The sequence below is a fragment of the Miscanthus floridulus genome, chromosome 17 (assembly GCF_019320115.1).
Source record: "Miscanthus floridulus cultivar M001 chromosome 17, ASM1932011v1, whole genome shotgun sequence".
NCBI lineage: Eukaryota > Viridiplantae > Streptophyta > Magnoliopsida > Poales > Poaceae > Miscanthus > Miscanthus floridulus.
Genome location: NC_089596.1, coordinates 86127790 through 86155420, shown reverse-complemented (window position 1 = coordinate 86155420; position 27631 = coordinate 86127790). Strand labels below are relative to the sequence as shown.

Here is a 27631-nt window from a genome sequence, read left to right as displayed (position 1 = left end):
CCCGACCTCCCGTCAAAGCCACGGCAAAAGTAAAAGGCGCGAAAACATCACCATCCCAGTTGCCCGAACAAGGCTAGGGCCCGAGCCGTGAGCAGTGCCTTTGCCACACCCATTTCGAGCTCCCATCATTCCGCGCGTCGCGGTCGCGTAGGCCGGGCCTCATCGCGTCCGGGTCTCCGGGCTAGGCCAGGTGCAAGACGAGGCGAAGCCGACACGTCCGCGTACGCGCTCTGCCCGATCGTCTTGCTAGAGCTCTCCCATTTCCCCCTCCCCCCCACGCCGGCTCGAAAAACCCCAAAGCCACCGACCACCGTCACCGGGCGGCGCAAAAGGGTCAGCTCGCCTCGCGCCCAGGCACCCAGCCATGGCGCTCCCCGCGGCAACGGTACCATTCGTCATGCTCCTCCTCCTCCTCCTCGTCCCGACGGGCTGCTCCGGTACCGGCGGCTCCGACCAGGTAGGAGGAGGCGGCTGCTTTGCTCCGCTGATCGGTTGCGCCCCGCCGGCGTCCGCCACGGGCAACGCCACCGCGTTCCGCGCCAGCCTCGCCCCGCTGCTCGCCGCGCTCCCCTCCGCCGCGGCGGCGGCAGCCGAGGGGTTCGCCGCGCTGCGCTCCCAGCCGGACCCCGGGCGCGACCGCGCGCACGCCCTCGGCCTCTGCTTCGGGTTCGGCTTCGGCGGCGTCGCCGACGCGTCGGACTGCCACGCGTGCCTCCGGGCCGCCGTCGCGGCAGCCAGCGAGGGCTGCGCCAACGACACCCGCCGCGCGGGCGTATGGAGCCACGGCTGCCTCCTGGCGTACTACGCCGGCGACGTCGCTTCCTCGTACACCGACGGCTTGGAGCAGACGCTCGCCGACCTGACCATGGCCCTTGCTCAGCCCAAGGGGCCATCGCTCTGTGAGTCATCTCTACTACTACCTCGTTCGGTACATAATGTCACGAGCGTACTGCGATTTCGACACTAGAACTCCTGACTCCTGAGGAGTGAGAACGCATCGTCAGTGCCTGCTCTGATTGATTTTGATTTTTTTTAATTTTAACCCTTTTTAATGTAATTTTAAATCTAACATCTCCGATTTTTTTAAACTAACATTTTTGGCCGCGCCTATTGCCCTGGTGCGGCCAAATGTCTGTGCCGCGCCATGCATGGTGGCGCGGCACAGGGCTGACGTGGCGGCGACCAGGAGCGCTGACCGCTGACGGGGCAGGGCCTGCCGCGCCAGGGGTCATGGCGCGTCTGGGCCAAATAAAACCCCACGGCCAGTCATGCCAGCCCGAGCAGCAAGCCTGCCCGCCGCGCCCGCCGCCAACCTGGCGGTACCTGGACGGTTTAATCGGAACGCGTCGCGCCTATGGTGGGAGTTATTGTAAGTATTGTTTGACGTAAAATGAATAGTGAATTTGTTTCTATATTTTGTTAAATTTTTTCAAGGCCGAATAGAGAAATTGATAAGGCAATTGATATTTTTTTCATCTTTCATAATACGGTTAACCACCATGTTAACTAATGGATTACGAAAAATTGGATCGGATTGAAACGAATATTTTTTAAGGGAACTTATTTATTTGGCCTTTTGACTCCATATTGTAGGATCGGCGACGACGCGACCATGGACCCCGGCTTCCTCGACCCCTCGCGTAAGACACCGGCCACCGGTGTCGAGATACCCCGGGACTGCCGTTTTTTGAACTAGTTGCTACTTAATCTCACAAGCAGTGATGTCACGACGCATTGAAACGAATATGAAGCAAATAACATAAGTTGACAAGCTGTCACATAAGTTTGACTTAAGTTCGACATAACATAACCAAATAAGCCTGCAATTTTTGGACCCCAATAATAGTTGGACCTAACAAACTAAGATCCAAGAGTGTAAGGATTCCTCGGACGTCTATGTCTCTTCGGATTTGTTGGCAACACATTGAGAGTGTATCCAACGTCGGTGTGGTCGCGTCGTCGGTGCGTATGGATCGTACCCTGCAAGTATGTGATATGCACGATTACTTAGAATTCTTTGTGATCGTTAGTTCATGTAGCCTATGTATTTAAAGAAACTACCTTTGTTAGTACCTGTGATGCTCCTTGGGTGCCAAGCGGGGCACCACCTAGCTGAGACATGCCGATCTCGTCCTACGGCCAATCTTCCCACTCGTCGTCGTCGTCATCATCGTCCTCGATTGCAGGGTCCTTCCCAGCGCTATAATGTGGTGGTGTACGCACTGTGGAAGTGACACCTGTCACCGGCTGAGAAGAGCCGGCTGGTGTCCTCAAAGAGGCTGAAGACGTACCACCCGACTTTTGAGCTAGCTTCCTGCAGCTCTTCTCCACCTTCTACATAAATAGACGTTAAAGTTAGCGTATTTCACAAACGCATATACGCTAAAGAAATAATTTCGAAACGGACTAGTTTATGTTTACCTCCACAAAAGCCTCGAGAACGTCTGACCCCTGCCCTCTAGACTCGTGAAGCCGGTACGCTGCTTCGTTGGACAGCCTCGACAATTGTGTCGCTTGGGTTCAGAAACGCGGTTAAACAGTTTTAGTATACATAATTAATACCAAATGGATAATAAATTGTACCATTCAAGTATCTTACCACGTATCTTTGTAGCGGGGCTCTCTATAGTTGTGTGTCCTCTCTAGTGGCAACGTCGTACACATCTTCGATCATATCTTCCTCGGAGTCCTCGTCAATCGCATCCTCCGTGTACGAGGGCTTGATATGTGTCCTCGTAGAAATGTGAAGCTAGAGCAGGTACTCGTCGAAGGTGTGCTGCTCGTGTGGAGGACCCGCATGGACCGGCTGCCATTCCCTAGTCTTCCACAAGTGGATGTGCGCGCTGTGTGTCACACGTCAATCCTTGGTCTTGTACCTCTTTCTGCGGTCATACCTACAACAAAACGATGTTAGTTCTACCACACATACCTCTGGATTGTAGCTCTATTATTAATCGATAACGCACCCTGCAATACTTGGTTGGTGGAGTAAAGCGGTGGTGGGCAGCCTATCATTCTTCCAAACTGTCTGCAGACCCTGACAGGAAGTGAATCTCGATCACGTGGAAGAAAATAAGAGGGACGTTGCAGCGATACTCCTCTGACTCGTCCCTAGTGACAGGACTGAGATAGTTCTGGAACTCCGGAGCATCTCAAGGACACCAATGCACCTGAACATTTCGTAATTGAGTTAGGCTGTGATATAGTGTAGATCGAACAAGACACATGTATGATAGTAAAAAGAGCGTAACCTGGTGCTGTGTCAGGACGTCGAGACCATCCGTGTACTTCCTGTACTTGCGCCTCGCATTCCCTCTAACTAACTCTGATTCCGTCCAGATAAACAAAGTTGTAGGTGAAAGCTCTAGTTTGGTTTTGGTTAATTGATGAAACCCTAAGTGCTAACCTAGTTTATCAAGATGATTATGAGATAGGTAGCACTACTCCAAGTGATGAAGCAATGACGAAGATCATGATAATGGTGATAGCATGGTGATGATCAAATGTTTGAACTTGGAAAAGAAGAAAGAGAAAAACAAAAGGCTCAAGGCAAAGGTATAAAATGTAGGAGTCATTTTGTTTTAGTGATCAAGACACTTAGTGAGTGTGATCACATTTAGGATAGATAGCCGTACTATTAAGAGGAGTGAAACTCGTATCGGAATACGGTTATCAAAGTGCCACTAGATGCTCTAACTCATTGCATATGCATTTAGGATCTAGTGGAGTGCTAACACCCTTGATAATATTTGTGAAAATATGCTAACACATGTGCACAAGGTGCTTTTGGGAAAATGAAATGTCTATTTTCTATTGCACCGGATGCAAAATTCTTGGTGGTTGGCACATTTGAGTAAGGGTGAAGTAGTTAGAGTTGAAATGGAGTTGGTCGAAATGATGCTGGCGTCGGTCTACTGACCGGGCGCTGGGTCACTCAGCGACCGGATGCTGAAGGGCTGCGTCCGGTCGAGCTGTCAGACGGCACAATCGCTAGGGTTGAGCACGGGACGCTGGTCTGCGTCCGGTCAAGGTGGACCGGACACGTCCGGTCGAAAAAACATGCCTCGGGGAGCTTACTGGAAACGACCGGACGCTGGGGCTTCAGCGTCCGGTCAGTTTTATCGGAGCGTCCGGTCAGCTTCGTAGCCGTTGAAATCTGACGAACAACGTTTGAAGCCGTTGACGCGTGGCGTCCATCGGGCGACCGGACGCTGATGGCCAGCGTCCGGTCAGTATGACCGGAGCGTCCGGTCAGAGCGTGTTTTGCCCAGTGAAGGGGTATAACGGTTCTATTTGATGGGGGCTCTATTTATAGCCCCATGGCTGGCTCAAAGAAGAACTCTTACACATTTTCATTGACATAACAACCTTGTGAGCTTAGCCAAAGCCCTCCCACTTATCTCCATCATTGATCCATCATCATTGTGAGATTGGGAGAGAATCCAAGTGCATTGCTTGAGTGATTGCATCTAGAGGCACTTGGTATTCTTGTTGCGCTGCGGATTTCGCTTGTTTCTCTTGGTGGTTGCCACCACCTAGACGGTTGGAGCAGCGGTGAAGGATCGGCACGAGTTGGTGATTGTTCGTGGCCGCCTTTGGTGATTGTAAGGGGAGTTGTACCTTCCCCGGCGGAGTGCCGAAAGGTAACTCTAGTAAATTGCTCGTGTCATTGAGTTACCTCACTTGTGGGTCGGTTCTTGCGGTGTCCAATCGTGTGGACGAGGTTTGTGAAACACCTCTTAGCCGCCGAACCACCAAGTGTTGGTCGACACAACGGGGACGTAGCGTGTTGGCAAGCACGTGAACCTCGGGTGAAAATCGATTGTCTCTCTTCTTTGGCATTCTCCCGCTGATTGGCTATATATTCATCTTGTGATTGGCTCATCCCCTACACGTCGGTATAATCACTCTACTCACTCATTTACATTCTTGCAAACTAGTTGATACAAGCTCTTTAGTGTAATTAGAATTGAGAGCTTGCTTTATTATTTACATTCATCTAGTTGAGCTCTTTAGAGTAGCAAGGTTGAGAGCTCTTAGTGAGTAATTACATAGCAAGTTTGTGTGCCTAAGTATTCATTGCAACTAGAATTGTTGGATAGGTGGCTTGCAACCCTTGTAGAGCTAGAACAAGTTTGCATTACGCTATTTGTCATACTAATCAAATTGCTCTAGTTGATTTATAGATTTTTAAATAGGCTATTCACCCCCCTCTAGCCATATTAGGACCTTTCAGTAGGGAGTGTATTCTGCCTGTTCCATTGCTGCATTAAACACGATAATGAATTAGCCATTACTAAACTCATTATATGTAGCCATATCGAAGAATATAATGAACCCAAGTACTTACCGGTAAACCCATATTAAGGGGTCTCTCAACGGGTCATCGTTCCCAACACCAAACCTGGAGTAGGTACGAGCAACCTCCAAGGTTCGCATACCCTGAGGTGCGATGACAGGCAACGCATAGCTATCGATACGTCCATGCCAGGACAGCGCTGCCCCAGCTGTACGCCGCTATGTTCTCCCACGGCTGGCGTAGTATGTCAAGGAAGATCCAGCTGATGGTGTTGCTCGAGGTATCTGGAAAGAGGAAAAGCACCAAGAAAGTGCCAGAGCCACACTCGAGCGAACCTGTCGATCTGAGCTTCCTCAGCCTATGGGTCCAAGTAATCAAAGCGCTCCGTGATCCAGGACGACGAAACACCAGAAGTTTTTCTGAAATTTATCAAAGAAAATGAGACCTGATGGCTGCAGGAAAGTGATGCAAATATTAAATATGCTTGAATTTTTCACTTATTTTTCTTGGAAGCCTCGTCGTCTGGTGGAAGAAAGCCAGTAAACTGAGCCACCAGCTCCCTCCAGTGATCGTTGTCAACTATCCCTGTCACTGGAAGTCCCCCCAACCGAAGACCTAAAATAGCCTTCACGTCCTGCAACGTCAAGGTCATCTCGCCACAAGGTAGGTGGAACGTGTGGGTCTCAGACCTCCACCTGTTATAAGAATAGAACGACTGTTAGTTGCCTTAAATTTGTTACAAGAAAGTTTACGTATAAAGAATGCACTCGCACCTGTCTACAGCTGCGGTAAGTAGTGCTGGGTCAAGGAGCGGAAGACCGTGATTGACAACACGTACAAGCTCAAGAAAGCCGGCACGCCGTATGTACGACGCGTAACGCTCGTTCCACTGGTGTGCCCTGGTGTGCGTACGGGGTCTCAAAAGAGGCAAGGCCACCTCTGCGTCGTTGTCACTCAAGATATGTGCTCGGTGCTAGTCGTCGTACTCTACCTCAAGAATGGGGGTACAACGGGTGCTGCGTAGGATGGGCCATCCTGTTGCAGATTGATAAACAAAGCGTTAGAGTACTCAAATTAACAAAATTCAAATTAACATTATATAGCATTGCAAAGTAAAATATTCACTCTAACCCAAAATAAATCGGCACAAGGCTAGGATAAACAAGCGTGCAAAAGAGATAAAGCCCGATGGTCATGTGCTAGGGACGTGGATAGAGGCTAGAGATCGTAGTACGATAAAGCCAACCAAGAAGCGTGGGAGCCAGTTACGCTCAGCGTTACGGCCACGGCGGGATGAACCCACGATTGAAACGTTCAAATGGAATACGAGCCCTCGACCGGCTCGCTACAATCCATAACTAAATAACTAACTATAAACTAAATAATAACCGAATCTAGCAGTGACTACCGCATCGCTACAATTCCTAACTAAATAAATAACTACTAGCTAAATAATAAATACCTAATCAATCACTAAACCCAAAATCCTAACCTAAAACCTAAAAACTACATACGTATATCACAAACTAATTATCCTAAAATAATAATAATCATAATAACATTAAACCGAGAGGAAGGTACCTTATGAGCGGGCGGCCTTGACGCGCCGGGGTTCGTGGCGCGGCCGGCGCGGGTGCTGCGAGGGCGCGGGTGGGCGCGGGCGCTGGAGGCGGGCGATGGCCGGCGGCGGGGCTCGTCGGCTGGCTGGCGGCGTGGGCGGGCAGTGGTACGTGCGGCCGGGGGCTTGGCCGCGGGGTTTTATTTGGCCCAGACGCGCCATGACCACTAGCGCGGCACTGTCGCGCCAAGATTGCTGGCGCGGCAGGCCCTGCTCCGTCAAAGATCAGCGCTCCTGGTCGCCGCCACATCAGCCCTGTGCCGCGCCACCATGCATGGCGCGGCACAGACATTTGGCCGCGCCAGGAAAATAGGCGTGGCCAAAAGTGTTAGTTTAAAAAAAATCGGAGGTGTTAGATTTAAAATTACATTCAAAAAAGGGTTAAAATTAAAAAAAAGCTCTTGGTTTTATAAGGAAGCTGACATCTTCCACTGAAAACTGAAATGCCCGCACCGCAGGGAGGAAGGCACAATCCATCATGTCGTTCGTTCTGGCAGCCATTGGAGCGGTCACAGTCGTGGTCCTCGCGTGCTTTCTCGTGGGCTGCTACCTGCTGGCAGAGACCCTCTTCGGGAACATGGCGGAAGCAGGTACCTCCACCGTCTCTGCGCAATTTCTTTCTTGCACGCGGTGATCGGAAGCAGCAAACGCGGCGATCGGATCTGACTAACAATTTATCTATCGTGCACTGGTTGGTTACTTGGTTGATGCAACGCAGGTCCGCAGGGCGATGGGCTCGCTCTGTATATTGCTGCAACAAATGGCCAAGCACAGGTCTGGTCGCTGGCGACGGAGTTCCGATTCCACTAGCTGGGCTGTGCGAGAGATCAGATCACCGCGAGCTGCCTGCCGCCTGCGTGTGGGACTCTGATCCTGGGCGGGTCTTCCGAGTGCTGAGTAGAGAGTACTGACGCTTCCACTGGGCTCTATCCGAGTCTGATGATGAACAATTTAGTTCTGTCCCATGTTCTAGTTAGGTCTTTGTTGATGCTGCTATGGCTAGATGCTTATGGCTTATTAACTAGCTTAATTGAAGGTGGTTAATCGCTGGTAGTCATTCTGTTTTTTTTCTTGGGTCAAACCGGAGTGCGTTTTTGTCTCTCTTTTTTTTAACGTACCAGGGCTAGAGGTGGGACTTGAGCCGGCCCTCTCGTGCTTTTGCCTATTAGCCGCTTCATGTCGTGCTCTCTAGACACGCGAGCCACATCTGGTATGACACGATAATTTTTTCTTCGACCAAGCATGGCCCTTGACACACAGGCACGTCTTCGGGTCATTTGTACTAATTTTATTTGTCCGCTCGTGATATATAAAAAAAATATTTGATGTGTACTATTTTCATGAGAATTCTAATGATTTTTATAATCTATTCAAGATTTTAGATGTAATTACACTGTAACATTGTAAATGTGCTTACGTGTTATCGTCGTATCGTGCCGACTTAGGCCCCACATATAGCCTAGGTTTGTCCATCGTGCCAAAATTCTAGATACGGCACGACCCTCGTGTTCGGATCGTGCCGTGCCGTATTTTGGGTCATGCTAAAAGATTGTGTCTTAGCCCACCCTCAAATGACACGGCCAAGTCCAGCTATAACCAGCTATAACCACCGGGGCTATTTGCTCACACTAAGCCAGATTCTTATACTAGGAACATAAGCATTTTTACTGTAAGGGCGGCTGGGGTTAGGGGCGCCCTTACAGTGGGCGTCCTCGGGCCCCAGCAGCTCCTACAGATGGCTATGTAGGGGCGGCTGATAACCTGAGCCGCCCCTACAGTTGGGGTTGATCTGTAGGGGCGGCTCAATCACCAGCCGCCCCTACAGTATCCATTTGTCTTTTTTCAAATTTTAAAATTTAAAAGGTTCAAATTTAGTCAAATGATAAGATAAAAAAAAAAATAAAAGTTGTAGATATTGATGAGTTGAACAAATTTTGTATTCATCACTTTTACATCTGAAATCATTTAAGGTTTTAAAATTTGGTTTGAACTTGTCAAATTTCAAATTTTAGAATGTGTAAAACATTGTCACATCCAAGTTTGATCAAACTTAAATGCTGAAGCATGATTTTAGAAATTTTTAGGAAAAAAAATCATCACATTTGGAATTAGTATGAGGAAGAACAACTAGTTACAAAGTTTACCCACAGATTAAAAAAAGAAATCACACTGTTCACTATGATAAAAAAGAGAAATCATACTATTCTAGATGATACTTACATGATCATAGTGAACAGTGTGATTTTTTAATCTGTGGGTCAACTTTGTAACTAGTTTTTCTTCCTCATACTAACTCCAAATCTAATGATTTTTTTCCTAAAATTTGATAAAATCATTCTCTATCAATTTATTTTGTTGGTTTTGTCAGTATATACATATGAAAAGTTTGAGTAATTTAAATTTTGAATTTAAAAAAAATACAACTTCAGACAAGATTTTGGTACCCAAAATGATTTCAGCTGAAAAAGTAATAAATACCAAAGTTGAATAACTCATCAAGATCTACAACTTTTGTATTGGTCATTTCTTCATATGACAAAGTGGTAATGACATTGTTCACAAATGTGACACATTTCTCGTAAGATTTTATAAACTATATGACACATGTGTAAGATTAGTGAACAATGTGTGCTAATAATTTGTCAAATGAAGAAATGACCAAAATAAAAATTGTAGATATTTATGAGTTGAACAACTTTGGTATTCATCACTTTTTATGTTGAAATCAATTTGGGTCTCAAATTTTGGTTCGAACTTGTCGTTTTTCAAAATTTCAAATTTGAAAGGTTCAAATTTTGTCAAATGACAAGATGACTAAAATAAAAGTTGTAGATATTAATGAGTTGAACAACTTTGGTATTCATCACTTTTTATGTTGAAATCATTTTGGGTCTCAAATTTTGGTTCAAACTTGTCATTTTTTAAAATTTTAAATTTGAATGGTTCAAATTTTGTCAAATGACAAGATGACCAAAATAAAAGTTGTAGATCTTCATGAGTTCAACAACTTTTGTATTCATCACTTTTACATCTGAAATCATTTAGGGTTTAAAAATTTTGTTTGAACTTGTCAAATTTTAAATTTCAAATTTTAAAATATGTAAAACATTGTCACATCCAAGTTTGATCAAACTTAAATGCTGAAGCATGATTTTAGAAATTTTTAAGAAAAAACCATCACATTTGGAGTTAGTATGAGGGAGAACAACTAGTTACAAAGTTTACCCATAGATTAAAAAGAGAAATCACACTGTTCTAGATGATCCTTACATGATCATAGTGAACAGCGTGATTTATTTTTTTAATCTGTGTGTCAACTTTGTAACTAGTTTTTCTTCCTCGTACTAACTCCAAATCTGATGATTTTTTTTCTAAAATTTTCTAAAATCATTCTCTATCAATTTATTTTGTTGGTTTTGTCAATATATACATATAAAAAGTTTGAGCAATTTAAATTTTGAATTTAAAAAAATACAACTTCAGACAAGATTTTGGTACCCCAAATGATTTCAGCTGAAAAAGTGATAAATACCAAAGTTGAATAACTCATCAAGATCTACAAGTTTTGTATTGGTCATTTCTTCATATGACAAAGTGGTATGGCATTGTTCACAAATGTGACATATCTCTCGTAAGGGTTTATAAACTATATGAGACATGTGTAAGATTAGTGAACAATGTATGCTAAGAATTTGTCAAATGAAGAAATGATCAAAATAAAAATTGTAGATATTTATGAGTTGAACAACTTTGGTATTTATCAATTTTTATGTTGAAATAAATTTGGGTCTCGCTGGGAAATAAAAATAAAAACGTTATATAGTAATGGCCAAAAGAATATGAAAATTGGTCTTTTCGTCCCAGCAAAACAGGCTCCACGTGGCTCTTCGCTGTTAGATCAAAACGGATGGTCGAGATGCACTAGGCTCAAAATAAAAATCGAGGAAGCCTAACTCTTGCATCTCATTTCTCCCGTCTCTCCTCTCTCTCGCCTGCAGCCGCCGCCCTCCCATGGCATCTTCTCCCCCCTCACTCTTGTAGCAGCCGAGCGCGGCCCTGCCTCCCTTTCGGCAGGCGCACGCGGACCCGCCACCTTCAGCCCGGCGCAGAGCAGCTCCGGCCCCTCCTCAGGGAGGCGTGCGTGGCCTGTCCGCACCCATCTCACCCCGAGAGGCAAAGATCCCAGCCGCCGTCCTGTACGGCCGCGGGAGCAGCGGCGCCCTACCGCTCGACCTCATAGAGCAGCGAGGGCGCGAGATCCGGTGGCAGTGGCCAGTTCTGTGGAGGACGCCGCGGGATCTAGCGGCCTCGGCCAGCTTTGTCGAGGAGGGCGCGGGTTCCGGTCAACACGTCGGACCCGTCCGTGGGGCGCGTCTACTTCGGCGACGGCGACGGCGCGACGTATGTGGATCTGGACCTGCCGGGCCACTCGTTCCAGGATCAGGAGATACGGCAGCAGATCTTCGACTCCAACAACGCGTCCGGCCCGCCCCAGATGGACGGCTTTGTGCAGCAGCCAGCAGGCGCGGTCCATCGGCGGCGGCAACATGACCGACGCCGTCATGCACGGCTTGAGCCCCGACAGCGTTGCCATCCACCGCGAGCTCGTCTCCAAGTGCGCCGTCTGCGGCCGATGGTTCGCCGTCTACCGTGAGCTCGTCTCCCAGTTCTACCGTGATCTACACTGTGTAAGTTTATCCCCTACCCATCCCATAAGCCTGTGAAAAGTTCACTACTCAATGCATTTAAAAATATGCAGAATTCATTGTTGTACCTTTTTCTTTGATTCACTGATAGATTTACATGTACCTGTGATGTGTGGCTTTCAAATCTGAATATTAAATTATTTCCAATCAACATATGTTCATGGTTACTGCGTAAACTAGCTGGAACTAAGTGCGTTATGTGCTGTAGGAAGTTTTTTCCTTTCTTTTTACACCGAGGCTATAAAGTTTTGATTTGCTTTGAACTTTACCACCAGCACTAAATACAGAGATACAGTACACTGCAATTACTAATTTGTTTTTGTGCCACAAACTTGTTAGCAATATCATATTTAATAGTCAAATGGTTACTGTACGCTGAACACTACAAGTATGTTGTATTTTACACAGGGTTTTGAAAGACAAAATGCTAAGTCATTAGTCGAAGCTTCAGTGTTGGTGCTTGCAAATAAGCAGGACACTCAGGGTGCTCGACAACCTACAGCAATCACCAAGGTACCCATTCATCAATAATCATTCTCCTAGTGGTGTTTTCAGTTCATGTTTTGCATGTACCAGAGTACAGGGTCTTGCTTATGTCTCTCTCGATAGATATTAAATATAGTAAGGCTGAAACAGCAACATATTTGTACCCAATATTCAATAGGGTATAAATCATAGTGTTGAGGGAATGATTAGCTACTGTTTTTTTTACAACATTTCAGCGTCGTCTTCATTCTTGTCCTCTCTTTTTATGCTGCAGAGTTGAAATGTCTAACTAGCAGTAGCACTTGTTTATTAGTAGCAGCATGTGTGCTAGTGTATCAACATGAAATGTCTAACTAGCAGCAGGACAGTGTATGAGTGTCCAGTTAACTGAATGTACTTTCAGTTCAGGTTTAATTAACTGAATCTATCTTCAGTTCAGGTTTAGCAGCAGCTCGTCTCGCTCTGTTCTATTTTCTTTGTTGCACATGGCTTGGGAAGTAGCAGCATATCATCTTGTTGTGTTTGGTTTCATGGTGTTGGCTTGATTTAGTTCAGTAGCAGCTCAATGAAGTTATATGCATAGCTACTAAATTCATATGCATAGCTACTGAATGAAGATGTATCTAATCATACTAGACAATTATTAGTCAATACTGCTAAACATTTCAGGAGGCTTGTCTTTTTGTTTTCCTTTTCTGATTCTGATTTTTTTTTCTGGTTTTACTTTATGTTAGGCACCATGTATGAGGAGCCATAAGCTGGGGGACAAGATCGCGACACTTTAGTAGCTAGTCTCGCCATATGGCAAGGTAAGGACCAGCAGCTATTTGCTTTGGGTGCTGATTATTATCTGTCATTACAAGAAGTACATTCCATCGCTGAAAACTGAAATCCGGCGTAGTATACTTTTCTGAAAGCATGTGTAGTAGTACTGTATGCTTTGGTTCAGATCTCAATAGCCCAAGTATAGATATTTTGACCGGACATGCACTAGTGTAAACAAAAGTGATTCCTAGCGATTCCTTCTATTACAGAATGCCACAAAACTTTGGATTTCAAACTCTTATTATCTATTCTGAACATGAATCATTTTCAGGGGGCAAACAATCTATATCTTTTCATTTGTCAGCATATTTTAATTTATAGCTACAGGTGTATATATGTTTTCACTACTAGGAACTTCTATGTTTGCTAATTATTGTTCTTTATTATCCAATAATTAAATACTATACGTAATTCTCATGTCTCACTATTCCATGGCCCAACAGCAGACATCAGACATGTTGATTTGTAGAAAAGTTTGTATCCAAAATATTTGACAATGTTAAGTACAAATCCTCAAGGTGAGGGCTTTCATATGCAATGAATCTATCTCTGTTGAAATTGGTTTTCCCTGTAGCTGTCCTTGCATGATTGTTCTTAACAATTATTTGTCTCCGTGGAGATTTCTTAGCAGTAGCAATATCTGCATGTGTAGTTGTGACTGCATCAAATGTACTGAATTTTCAGTATTGGCTAGAGCAAATGTTTAAACTTTATTATTCTAGTTGTATTTACTTGCTGTGATTTTGTGAAACCAGTGTCAAAATGTTTAGTGTGAATTGGTGTACTTCCTGGAAATACTTAAATATATGTCAGAGTTGAGAAAAGATTGTTGTTACTTGATTTGAATTATATATATATATATATATATATATATATATATATATATATATATATATATATATATATATGTGGTCAGATTTGAATTTTAATTATTTATTTTTTTTGCTGAAAAATCCACTGTAGGGGCGGTTCTTGATTGAACCGCCCTTACAAATACACACAGTCCACTACAGGGGCGGCTGATATTACCAGCCACCCCTACAGAGGGCACTGTAAGGGCGGCTGAAAACATCAGCCGCCCCTACAGAGGGCACTGCAGGGGCGGTCAGGAAACCGCCCCTACAGAGGCACCTTCTGTAGGAACACCCTGGGAAGGGCGGCTGGCGCAGCCGCTCCTACAGAGGCTCTAGAGCCGCCCCTATAGTTAAATTCTATAGTAGTGTCAGCTTACAAGTGTTTTGAAGCTCAGCAATCCGGTTGTTGAAGCTGCATAAAAACGCATGAAAAAATAAAAATGAAGCAAATAAAAGACATGCGTGTTCCTGTCAGAGCTAGCACTCGAAAACAGCTGGGACCAAAGCTCGTTCTGAAAGCACGTGCATGTTTCCTAGGAGAGGCAAAAACCAAGAAACTAATCTTGTTAGGCCTGGTGGGGTACACATCATAAAACATCAACACGTCTTATGCTCATGTGGGGTTTTGTACTTGAGGTGTTACTGTGTTAGAGAATACTAGCGGATTTATCTTGAAGACACACATGAAAACAATCAATGTTTTTTTTTCATAGTTCAACTTTTACACAATATCTTTGAGCATGTATACAATCCGGGAAACTAAAAAGTCATAGTATAGTTTTTTCTCATATAGTATAATGCCCGTGCTAATGCAATGAATTTATCTTGGAGATGCACATGAAAACAACCAATGTTTTTTTTCATAGTTCAACTTTTACACAATATCTTTGAGTATGTATACAATCCGAAAAACTAAGAAGTCATAGTAAAGTTTTTTCTCATATAATTATTTAAGTTACATTCTATCTAAGTCCTTAATCATGACTTGGAGATCTTCAGAAAAGTTATCAAAACATTCATTTGCATGGCACTTAAGAATGTCCCCAAAAAATTTCATCGTCAGTGAATTTGATAGCTGTGCATGGTAGATATAATAAGTTAAGTTATTAATTTTGTATGTAGTGTACGGAATATAGATAGAGAATATATGCTTACAGTATTGATCGGTGGCAATCTTATATCATCCCATGATTTCATGAAATTGTATACAAGGAAGCCTCCTAATTTTCTGGAGATGAGCATTTGTTTCATTTATTGTACATAAATCAAATAACTATTTTGTGATAATAAGAAAGATGAAACATATTATAGGTGATTACCCGTCTTTATGTTTTGGAACTTTTGTAACACATGCAGTGAATATTCGTTTCCAGTAATAAATATTATCGTCCCACTTAGAATTTATCAGTTTCATAACGAGACTGAACCTTTTAGCAATAGTGTGAAATGTAGCTATATATGGTATGATTTGAGCATAACTCTTGTAACATACATCATCTGGGAGTGGATCCATAATGTGCACAGTTTTCTTTTGCATGTCCATTATGAATATAGTATATAGTCCATCTCGATAATATGGCAGTAGAATGTAAAAACATAGACATAGAATATAAGTGTTTAAAAAAAGTGTAATATATATAAATAAAATATAAATAAGTACACTGAACATATCTTACATTGCTGTAATCTTTAATTTTGTATTCCATGTCAGCCAGCACTCGAGCACTTTTGTCAGTTTCCTATGGTCTAGTTTGCCACAACATCGTGGATCTCGTCCAAATTGGGTTATGGACTGTTGATTTTGCAAAATTTATAAGTATATGATTAATTATAGAATTAAGAATTAGATGAACTTATAGCAAACTAGAGATCCATAAAGTGGTATTTTTGTTTTTGTTTCTTCATCAACAAGAATTTGTTCTGCGCAGCCATCCGAATTGCTATATTGAAGCAATCATGATCCATCTCTTTGTTCTCATCTAAAATATCTCTAATGTTTCTCGCACTTAAAGAAATTGGATATGGTCGTGTGCTTCGGATCCATTCTTTGCTAAAAAACAAGGACAAGCAACAAATTATTTATTTTAACAATTCTTTCACGGGCAATGGAAATATCCAAATTAGAACAAAACAAATTTCTTTAGAATGACTTACTCCAAAGGTTCACCATTGGCCATCAAATGGATGTTTGCGCAAATTGCAGATAATAGGTCTGTCTTGTTTGTCCATGTTATTGTACCCGACAGTAAAAATGACACCTCGTCCATATCATCGAACATTATGACAACATCATCTAGATTATGGCTAGTCTCACTATCTTGCACATCATCCTTTTTCCCTCTCGCTATGTTTAATGGAGAGTTATACAAGATCGCAGGTAGCTTGAACCCAAAGTTACTTATCTCATCCTGAAAATATGAGTAAGTCCTGATATATTAACAAGTCCAAAAAATGACTATTTTTAGAAATATTCCTATGAAATTACCTAGGTCACATATACAGATAAAGAAGCTCGAGTCCAATACTTCATGAAATTAATCATCCATAAACCACAACTTACACTATGCAATATTGAAAAATTTAAATATGAGTGATAAAGATACCGTTGCTGGTACGACAATGTCATATACACAACAAGTTAGATGATCCTTTACCCATCTATCTGTATTTTTTCGATGATCTTATGTATTTTTGGTCAAGATGCCACTCCGATACCCTTTTCCCATTTGTATTGGTTCAGCTGACTATGCTTTGTTGCATGCTTTATTAATATTTCCATTCCTATTAACTGCTATGACCGGAACACCAAGTTTTAGAAAAGGATATTAACAAATTTTTAAAAATATTATGTATTTGTATACAATCAATCATTAAGTCATACCGTGTAGTTGAGATCTTGCCATTGTAACATATTTTCTTTGAAAGAATCCAAAACATGTATATGTCCTTCCGAAGCATTGACAACCGCTAGGTACCAGTGATACTTCTCAATATTAATTGGAAGAAACACCTATAGTAATAGAGATTTTTCTAATTTTTTTTCCATATGTTTCAATCAACAGAAAATAGAATATCAGCGTCTAAATAATTTTGGACCCATGTTTGAATCATGTCATCTCTACTATAGCTCAATGTCGTTGCATCAGCCTTTCCGTTGCGACGGAGCAATTGAGTAATAAATGTAGTCTCCATATAAACATCTCCACCTTCTCTATGAAGTAGGTGTTCTTCATGCCGCATCAAATGGATATACGCACTTATGACCTGCAATTTATTAATTTGTCAAATAAAAAATTACCATATTTTCCACATGGACATCAGCTAGTTAATTTAAAAGCAGTGTTAAGCATGCTTACACCATTGACGTGTTCATGATCATGGAAAAGGCAATTCATATCATCTCTATTTACCCAAGCATCATCGATTTGGACGAGTAAATCATCCATATGTTTCCATTTCATGTACTCAATTACTTGAACATCTTCTTGTGTACACTCATAATCTGCAGAGAAAATATTTATTCATATTATATTTAATTAATTCCCAAATATAAAGAAATCTCTAATAATTGAGGACGTCTCACCTTCTGGCAGGACATTTGCATTGTTTGTCTTCTTAGGTTTATTATATTGAGGGATTGCCATAACCTCCTCGTCAACAAGCTTAATGTCTTCTTTTTCTACATTAAATCTTTTTGGGACCTTGTCTTGGATCTGCACTTTGTCTTCATCCATAATACTGATCTGCATATATAATAAAAATATTGTGCTCTATAGCCCCATTAAGCTGCATCTAAAAACTGGCTCAGTTAACAATATCATTGGTGTTCATCCACGCCACTTTTTTCTTTGTCAATAAACCATAACTACATAAAAACATGATATACATGTGTGCAAGATGTACTGCAAAATAACCAGGCTTTGTAACATGGGACAATACAGTATGATTGCATGAAGAAATACTAAAGATAGAAACTGCAGGAATGGAAAATATTGTGCTCTATAGATAGAATATCAGTGATCCTGTTATATAGATATTTATGTGTGAGGATATGTGAGTTGATTGAGAGATTGTTACGCACGACATCCTCGTGAGCACGCTTCTGCTTTCTGTCCTCGTCTCGTTCTAGTTGAACTATTATTTCGGCATCGTCTATGTTCGATATTTTTTCTTCACCACATGTATCCATTTTTTTTGTTAGAGGCTGATTGCATTTCCTCCTCGACAACTATCTATGCATCCCCGATAGGTTCCATTATTGCTTCAATCTCTATATCCGTTTTCTTCTCTTCTGTATCTAGATGATCAAAGCATAAATAATAAATAATTTTGGAGACCAAATTTATGTATGTTCGTTGATGGTTAATATATAATCAAACATATCTTATAATTGAATAAAATCAGTAATCAAACAACTTAAATTGACTTAAACTATTAAATATAGCATTGAGCCTACGCATTCCAAATTTAAGATGAATTAAGTTGAGTGGAGGCTACCTTTTTCTTCTGGTACTATCTCATGTGTTGCCATTTTTGCAGTAAGAACTTCCTCTTGCACCTCCATAGGTGGGTCAACTAAGGCACATTCACGATCCATTTTATTGCGCTTGGAGGCAATGTCTTCCACTCCCGGACGTTCTACGAGGGTTTAGGGCGGGTTGTCCCGAAAGCACAACCAAGAACATCGCAATTCACAAAGTATATTTACTTTGTAATGATAGTACATCAAAAAAATAAAAAGAACAGGGCTGTCTCTGTGGGAGTGCGACCTAAAAATAATCTAGTTAGTAATTAAAGAGCAAATAGAATTAAGTGCTGAGTGAGAAGCATGAATGACAATAGGCAAAGTATTAGTCTATAGCACGTGGATGTGGAGATCTCGCTGGAGCAGCCCACCGTGATGATCCACACCGTCTCTAGAGCTTGCTCACGTCACCACGACAAAGCAGGTCAACTGCAACGTGCTGGGTGCAAGAAGCGGCACGCGTACCTCTCGCCGAGATGGAGCCGTGGGCCAAGGTGTCTGGGTTCGAAAAGGTGGACGTCGCGGCTAGGGACGCGAGGTTGAGGAGGTCGGTGATCTGTTCTGCGCCGTAGCCGGGAGCGGTCGCGTCGCTTCTCGCCCGGGGGTGCCGCGGCCTCGATGGGGCGTCGATGCGGCCCTCTCGTCGGGTGTCACTAGGACAGGCTTCCGAACGGGGCGTCGCGGAGCCGTAGCTCCGACTCCGTCAGGCGCCTCGTCGCCGTAGCTCCGACTCCGTCAGGCGCCTCGTCGCCGAAGAAGGGTTGCACAGCAACCAGGCGCGCGGCCATGTTGCGACGCTAGGGCGCGATCTCGCTGGGGGGAGCGTGTGTCGAACGTCGCTGCCGCGGGTTGCGATGACTAGGGGGTGCTATCGTGCGAGGACACGAGCTCGGAGATGGGAGACATCGTGGTTAGGGCGGGTGATGAGAGAGAGGATGCGCCGATCGTCCGTGGTGCGCCTTAGCCCATCCTTGGATCACCAAGCTCATGCTCCCTGCTGGGCTTGGCCCAAGAGCATAATAATTTAGAGCGGAAGCAAGGCATGTAGATCCAAAAGATTGTCAATTCGATCTTGCATGAAAGTTTATATTTGCCAAGGGGAGAAATAAAGAGATATATATGTATACGTGACTGTAAGCTTCAACAACAAGGATTCGACAGAAGGGAAAGCTAGAGTCCATGTATCTTAGTATTTTCTTATGTTTAGATATTTATTTTTTTGGGCAAGTTTTGTACATCATTAGCCCAAGGTATGAATATTAACCCCCAGCCATTGTATCAAGATATCATCTATCAATCAAACAAATAAGTATTTTTACTTTTCGCAGATTTCACAGTCGACCTCAAGTTGATATGGGCCGAGACCTACATTTGTCGAGATCGCAACTACAGTGTGTGTGTTGTCCCTGATATCAGCCAGCCATATCTAGAATGCTCTATGTATGCAATCCATACTTTTATGAAAATGTTTGTTGTCCCTGATGTTTGTAAATAAGCAGGGGCAATATTTTAATTATCTGGTTGTGATTATTAGTTGTGATTCCAACCAGGAAGTTGGATGAAAAATACGTGGCTATATGCAGTTAGAATAAATACGATCCAGTTTAGGGAACTAATTAGAAAACTTTGGGGAGTGTTTGCAAATATTCAAGCAACAAATGGACCAAAATGTGGGTAAACAAACTCTGAATTCAGATGCAGGTGATCTTTCAAAGATTGGGCCTCAAATGCTAGTTATAGAGACGCGTTCCAAAATTAGACAATCATCATATTTTGAGAACTCTAAAAGTTTGCACTCCATTGAAGGACAGGTTACAGACACCATCAGTCTCAGCTGTTACTAACTAGCGTCGTCCTCTGATCACAAGGATGGTTGTCTCCTTGATTTGCCAAGTCGGTTCAAGCTCATCCCTTGTAGACAAGCGGCTTGTCGACCCAGCAGCCACGGCAGCCATAGGCCTACAACATCTGGAGCAGCTCGGTGGAGAGCACAGACCTCAACCCACCCAACAGCTTCAGCTTTTCTGGTCTCCCACACACTGCTCGCAGTGCCATATCAATCCCTTCAATGGAGACCCTGGAGAGGTATTATAGAGATTAAAAAATATTAAAAAAATATAGTCATTTAGGACATTACTTACCACCTTGTCACCATTGCAGGACATCTTTATACACTATATTCTTGGTGCACTTCCCTGTTGGATCTAATTCCTTGTTTGGTTTGACCAATATTCTTGTTGTTTGCCTGGACACACCCCTCGACAAGGAAACATAGAGCTGCCCATGTGAGAACACTGGCTCTGGAAGATAGATCCCAACATGTGGGATGGTTTGCCCCTGAGCCTTATTTATTGTCATCGCAAAGCTCAAATGAATTGGGAATTGCTTCCTTTTGAACTTGAAAGGAAGTGAAATATCATCCGATGGAGATAGGGATTCTAGGTATGAACACCCTTTTCCCTGCATGTTGCCCACCAACTATTTCTGCATCAATTGTATTGTCTTGGAATGCTCTAACCATTAGTCGTGTTCCATTGCACAAGCCATTGGTAGGATCAAGATTGCGGAGAAGGATCACATGGCAGTTGGTTTTTATTTTGAGCTCATGCAGGGGGAGACCATTTGGAGTGATGGAGTTCAAGAAGTCAATAGGATAGTTATTCCTTGAGTCATCATCAACATAGTCGAAGCTATGATAAACCTTTTTCTCACCTAGAAATTTGTTAATCATACTTGTATTTAGCTGATCCACATGTTCATTTGTGGTAGACAGGATGGCACGTTTGCTCATATAAGCTGATGATCTTGCATTTTCTCAAGTGATGGGAAGACTTCTTGAATGAGCTTGTTTACTGATTCTTCGTTGTTAGTATACTCAATCAAAATATCATATGGAAGATGGACATAATCATCTCCAATTGTCTCTTCAGGTCCATTCCCAATTCTAAGGAGGTAATCTACAAACCATGGGTCAGACTGAGCCCTCATGTTTCGTGACAATCGTATCTTCCTTATTCTTTCCCACAAATAAGATCATTGCAATGTAGCATCTATTACCTATGCTCTTGTCGCATGTGGTACCACATGTAGCACCTGTCTAAAATCTCCACCAAATACCATAACCTTTCCCCCAAATGGCAAACAAGAATTCATAACATCCTGGAGGGACCTATCAAGTCACTCCACTGCTAGCCGCTTTGTCATCGCTACTTCATCCTAGATAATCAAGGATGCCATATGCAGTAACTCTGCAGTGCCACTTTGCTTTGTGAAGGTGCATGTGCTATTGTTAGCAAGCTTAATTGGGATTTTGAACCTTGAGTGTGCTGTGCGTCCGCCAGGCAATATGGACGCCGCAATACCTGAAGTTGCAGTTGCAATGACAATTAATCCCTCTGAGCGCACTCTACCAAGAAGTGCCTTATATAGGAATGTCTTTCCTGTTCCTCCTGGACCATCCACGAAAAACACTTGACTCTTCTTATTCAGTACACAATTTAATATTTCATCAAATCATTCTCATTGTTCCTTGTTAAGAGAAGCATACATATCCAAATGTTCTTGGTCGACGGGCACAACCAGTTCCTCCCTAACCTCTTTCATAATGTCATTGTTAAATTCATCTGCTTGACACAAGAAAATGATAATGGAATAAGTAAATAAATATATGGAATAAGTAAATAATATATGAAATAGTTACTGTATTGACATCTAGATATTAAAGTATTAGAATTATGTATTTTACCAGATAATAAAATATTTTTTTAGAATAATATCAATGCTGAAAATATTACCCATATCATTTAGCTCAGGTAGATCATAATTCCTTATATCCTTTCCCATTGACTGAATTAAATCCCGAATGTCTCTGGGAACCATTTGTTCTACTGTTGTTGTGTTCGGATTGTTTCAACTATAATCTTTGGAGAAAGATTCCTTGTGCTCGTCCCACAATCCACGGATGTTGGTGGCCTCACAAAACACAAGAATAGTCACAAATAACCATCGCAGAGCTGCTGGCATATGAAAAGTTGTTGCCTCACTCAAGCAGTCATCAATAGTCTGATCCCTTTCTATGAGTCCTCTCTTTTTCGCATGTTTCTCTGAAAGTAGGGTACATGATTCCAGCAACTGTCCGTAAATTCTCAAATGAGGTTGCACCTCGTACATGATTTAGAAGTACTCTCAAGAAATATCTTTCTCCTTCAGCCGGGTGTGCATACACAATACGCCCCACCTGTCCCCTCTGCTTTCTTCTTTGCCATGCCTTCTTACCACTAATCCACCGGTAGTGTTCTGGGATCTCTCTATACAAGAATTTACTTGCATAACTATCATCACGATTCAACGTGAAGTATTCCGTGAGTGTCGTCATAGTTGCAGATGGTTTTTTACAACATCCTTGAGATTGACTGTCTCCTCAATAATAACAGACTGCATATTAGGTAGATGACACTGGAGCTGCAAAACAGATGGACAAACTCCAAAAAGGTGGAAGCCGAAAATCCTATGTACAACTTTCGGGGGTGATATGTATCTAGCATCCCTGTACTGATGGATCTCATTGATTACTCCAGCAGGATCAATAGAGTATGATGCACGGTCATGGCCTTTGTGTACATACTTAAACAAGTACTTACAAGCTTTGATGCTTGAGCAAGCTTCAACATTTATGTGGCAATTATATGTCATAAGCAGCCCAGGATTGTATGGAACCACCCACCTATTGTCCAACTCGGCACCTCTTACTTTCACACGACGTCCATCATCCCTCCTCCTATACAAAGGATATGAATCTTTGTCTTGCTGCGTTGCTACACAAAACTGTCTAGGATAGCGAAAGCGGCATTCTCCATTAACCATACAAGCACACTTTCTATTCAAGACCCCACATGGGCCATGCAACATATGCTTGATGACCAGGCTATGCAACACATGGTATTTATCCTTGTTTGGTAGCTCTGTAGAAATGACTTTGTCATAAGCATCTGGGGTTGTTAAGTTACTACCTTTCTTCATAATCAGTAGGATGTGTTCATGTGGAAGCCCCCTCTTTTGGAATTTAGTGACATGGACATATGCTGCCATCTCTCCAAAATACTTTTTCTTGATCAATAAATCCATCAAGGACCGTAACTTGAAACTAGCTCTAGCCTATCTTGTGGTGGTTGGCCAGGCTCAAGATTTTGAGTAATCTCCTCCCAGTATGGATTGCAAGTCATGGTGATGAAGTAATCTGGTTTTCCAAAACGCTGAACTATAGCCATTGCATTAAGAAATCTTTGCATCATGTCACGATCGCCACCTGGGAAACTGCGGGGTAGCACTACTCTCTTGCCAACCTCTGAAGCCCTTGTCTCTCCAGCAGAAATTACATCAACCAAACCCTATATAAAAATAAAAAATATAGAGCATGTATGTTTTTTTAGTTTTGAATTGTTGTGTCATATTATATTGCAAATAATAAAACATTGCATAACTCACCTGATATAGTTCCGCCCATATGAGTTTCTGGTTATCAGGGTTAGAATACCAATCAAGCCTCATAGACTCGATCTTTACATACATGTCAACGACCCATTGTTGGAAAAGTCGTCCTCCAAATAGCAGTATGTTAAAAAGCCCCTCTCTAACTTGCATCAAATAACAATAGTACTCTCTTGCTATCACAAATCTCCCAAATTGTCGTTCCTCCACCATGGTACTCATGTTTTCACCTTGTTGTACATCCGCGTCATCCTCACCTTGCTCTATCTCTAACAAAAAATTATATATTAGTATGTATCCATGCGTTTTATTAAGGCATTGGAAATTAAACCATGTTCGATACCTGTTGGATCTGCTGCTTCTGTTGGATCAACCGAGGTGTGTCCTTCCTTATCAGTCACTGTATCATTGTAGAACATAAATTTATTCTAGCCAGTTTCCCCCTTAGGTTTAAATAACGGATATGCCAATGGATCATAACATCCATGATATGCTTTGATATAGCGCGGGCGATCCCCTCTAGCATACACAAGCACACTCCTATCAAAACATCTTTGGGGATCGTTGCCATCTGACCAGATAGCTGCGACCTGTGACGCCGTGGGTGCATTGTACCTTGTTTTTAGCAAAGGAACATATATTTAGTAGTACAAATAAATCAAATTTATTTGTAGTAGAATAATAATCTATTGTAATACATAAACATATCCCTGAACATGCGTACCTTCGTTGGTCTGGTGTGACATTAGTATTGAGTTCAATTACGTAGTCATCAAGATTCGGAATAACTCCAACTCTGTTAAAGGTCTGTACATATGTGTTGCCTTCCATTATTCGCTGCACAATTCTGATAAGATTGATATCTAGGTCAGGTGATCTCTTCTTTCTGTGCGCCAAACTGTCATCCTCCGTATCATAAAAGTAGAGTTGCAAGTGGCGAGCCCCTTTAGAACCTGGGACCAAATGGTCTAGGCGATGGTACAAGGCCCCATGCACACGAAATGTATATATACCAGTCCCTATCGCGGTGGCAACTCGTCGATCCAAGGTTACTCCAAGGCTCGTGAAAGAGAAATGAGAGTTGAAGTGCCAGATATTTTGCCTGAAATATTGTGCATCATTATCTACCTGACTTGTGAATAACCTTTTTAACTCATCAGGCACTTGTGGAACATGTACTTTTATCTTTCCTTTTCTACAACAGAATCCAGGTGATTCATATTGAAATCTCATTGCTCCATAGTACAAGCAGTTAGGCACCTTTCTCAGAACATGGTGCCTATGAGGCAAATTTTGGTAGACATAATCGTAATGATCTTCATTGTTATTTAGATCAACACAGACACGATAGGACTCAAAGGCACCATCTGCTATGAAAGCAAGCACTGGCCTTCATTACACAACATTAATAAATTTTATCTTCACCAAAATTAATTTACTCAAAGGCGCCACACAAAATAAATTTACCTTCACCAATGTACTACTTGGTCTCTTTGTCATCAAGAAGATCATCAATATCCAAAGCATGAGGTGCCTCCAGATGGTCCTCTGCATGATGTTTGGTCCAACAATTACGTATAGAACACATTGACTGAGTGTGTTATCAAAATAAAATAAAGTAAAATAAACATGCTTTTTTGTTGGGAAAAAGAAAATGAACACACCTTCATCAGATTTATTGTTTATAGGCTCGAACAAGGCACCATCATATTCTATATCATTTTGTACTGTATGCAATGTTTCCTTTGCTAAGTCACTGGCTGACTGTGTCCTCATCTTTTTCTTGTAGTCCCTATTTCTCTGCAACATGTTTTTCTTGTTGTGTTCATTCATATTATTGTACCTCTCTGGTTTTGCGAGGGCCCTTTGCCTATTTGAGCTGGTAACTGATCACCATTGGGTGGAAAACATTGTCATTGTCGAAGTTGCAACATGGATTGCAAAAATGAAAAAATACAAAGATGGCACCTGGAGTTGCCGTTGCATTGAACGGATTGTGGCTTGTCAGGCTGTTGGGCACACAAGAAGTATGAGAGGTCGGTTGTCATGTACGGACATAATTATAATTTTTATGTAGCCAATCCATGTTGTTTTCCGAGCACACATTTTCCTTGTCCTCAGCATCTGATGCTTGGAGAATACCTGAACACACTCCATATGGTGCTTGTTGACCTATCATTAATCAAGGAGTAAGATCAACATTGAAAAAAACAAAGGAAGCATTATTAAAAAAAGTAAGCAATACCATGATCAGGCCCTATAGTATGCGTGGATGACTCTGTCCTCTTCAATACTCATTGTTCCTGATGCCTTTTATTCCTCTCTTCTCTCTGCTCATCAGTTTCGTTAGCCTTTATCCTTGCTCGGTATTCTCGTTGTTTTCTATTCCTCTCTTCCCTTTTCTGCTCAGCCTCATCCACAAGTGGTTGAACTAAAACTGAGAAGGTTATAAAAATATGAAAGTAACTCCGCCATAGCCCAGGAAGCGCTTGTACCTGTGTTGTTGTTTGTTATGTCACCTAAAGCACTGTGATATGCTTTCTGGTTTGACATGGCCTTTTTTTGTTTTTAATTAACCACAGTAGAATTAATGTAGATCCATAGGAATCTGAAAGATGCAAATATCAGGACGTTGCATTGCTATCTCTATCTAGCTACCACATCCTCATTGCTACCTTCTCTATGCAGTTTCAAATATTATAGAATAATTTTTTTTCTTAATCAATTAATCTGACATCGGATGACATTTGTGAGAGGAATTGACAGCTGACTGCAATGCATTGCATGTGTGTTAGTTTCCTCAGCAAGCAAGTACCTGGATGCTAGAGATGAGGGCCAGGCCGGATGTATGCCCAGCCGAAGACGGAGATGATGCCGATGCTGCAGAGGATAGCGATGGGGCCGTTCTTGTCGGCGTTTTTTGGATGCTGAAGATGAGAGCCAGGATGTACGCCCAACCGAAGATGGAGATGATACCGATGCTACAGAGGATAGCAATGGGGTCGTTCTTGTCGACGTTTTTTGTCTCCTCCGTCAGGTGCGTCGCCGTGTCGTACCCGTTCAGCGAGGTTTAGGGTTTAGGAGTGTCTCAACGGCCCCATCCTCGGCACCGGCCTGTTGGGTTCCCTTGCCTAATGAAGCTGGACACCGAGAAGTGCACGCCGTACCTCCTAGACGGCACGGGCGTTCGGCTATTCGCCTCGTCGTCTGGCCTGGGTGGCCGCAGCGGCGGTCTGAGTGATGGCCGCGGGTTCCGCACACGCCGGCAGAGCCTCGGAGGCTGCAGGCGTCGCTGGGGCGGGGGCACGATCTCGCGTCGGGGTGCCGTGGTCACGTGTCGCTGGGGCGGGGGCGCAGGCGGTCGCTGGGGAAAGGCACATCCAAAGAAGCAAGACCCTCGAATGTGGTTGAGTAAGGAGAGAGAATGAGTGAGAGTTAATCCGGTGCGTACATTTTTAATGTGATCTTTATCTATGTGCGTTTCATGGGGTGGACGTAGTTTAGGTTGTGACTGTAGATGTGGGATTTGTTTGGTGGCTGTAGGATAATTTGAAGTGGTGTATTATAGGGGTAGAGATAGAGATAGAGATTAGTAGAGATAGAATAGGTGGGGAAAATAAAACTACAACATCTGGATTGATACAAATAATGGAGTCATTTGAATTTGTGTTCATATTATCTATGTTAGACCAGTGGTGCTTTGTCTTGGATACATCATCTGCGTTTGTTGGGAGTGTGCGCGACATCAATGGTCACGCACGTCATAGCTCTGTTCAAGAGTCTGTATTGCAGGAGCGTCTCCCCTTTGCGTAGTTCTTGCGTGAGTTCTTG

General features: G+C 42.8%; 2 protein-coding genes and 1 pseudogene across 9 annotated transcripts; 2 read left to right on the top strand and 1 right to left on the bottom strand.

Annotated features, from left to right (window-relative positions):
• The first annotated feature begins 265 nt into the window (after window positions 1–265).
• On the top strand, window positions 266–8110 carry LOC136514889 (uncharacterized). Its single transcript, XM_066508602.1, has 3 exons — window positions 266–899; window positions 7376–7507; window positions 7636–8110. Exons 1-3 carry the CDS (start codon window positions 365–367, stop codon window positions 7725–7727), a joined length of 759 nt encoding a protein of 252 aa, XP_066364699.1. The 5' UTR covers window positions 266–364; the 3' UTR covers window positions 7728–8110.
• Window positions 8111–10890: 2780 nt separating this feature from the next.
• LOC136517718 (uncharacterized) lies at window positions 10891–21058 on the top strand. 8 transcript variants are annotated; one of them, XR_010774329.1, is made up of 6 exons: window positions 10891–11605; window positions 12032–12136; window positions 12844–12918; window positions 20125–20398; window positions 20474–20755; window positions 20857–21057. XR_010774329.1 is itself a non-coding variant. In XM_066511363.1 (4 exons), the coding sequence occupies exons 1-3, from the start codon at window positions 11321–11323 to the stop codon at window positions 12892–12894; spliced, it is 441 nt and encodes a 146-aa protein (XP_066367460.1). In that variant the 5' UTR covers window positions 10891–11320; the 3' UTR covers window positions 12895–12918; window positions 20125–20465. The 8 variants fall into 8 exon arrangements, 6 of the variants coding, with proteins under 6 accessions (XP_066367460.1, XP_066367458.1, XP_066367459.1 ...); XR_010774328.1 differs by having other exon boundaries at window positions 20474–21058; XM_066511363.1 differs by lacking the exons at window positions 20474–20755; window positions 20857–21057 and having other exon boundaries at window positions 20125–20465.
• LOC136515906 (uncharacterized) lies at window positions 15939–25033 on the bottom strand (annotated as a pseudogene).
• Window positions 25034–27631: the final 2598 nt, after the last annotated feature.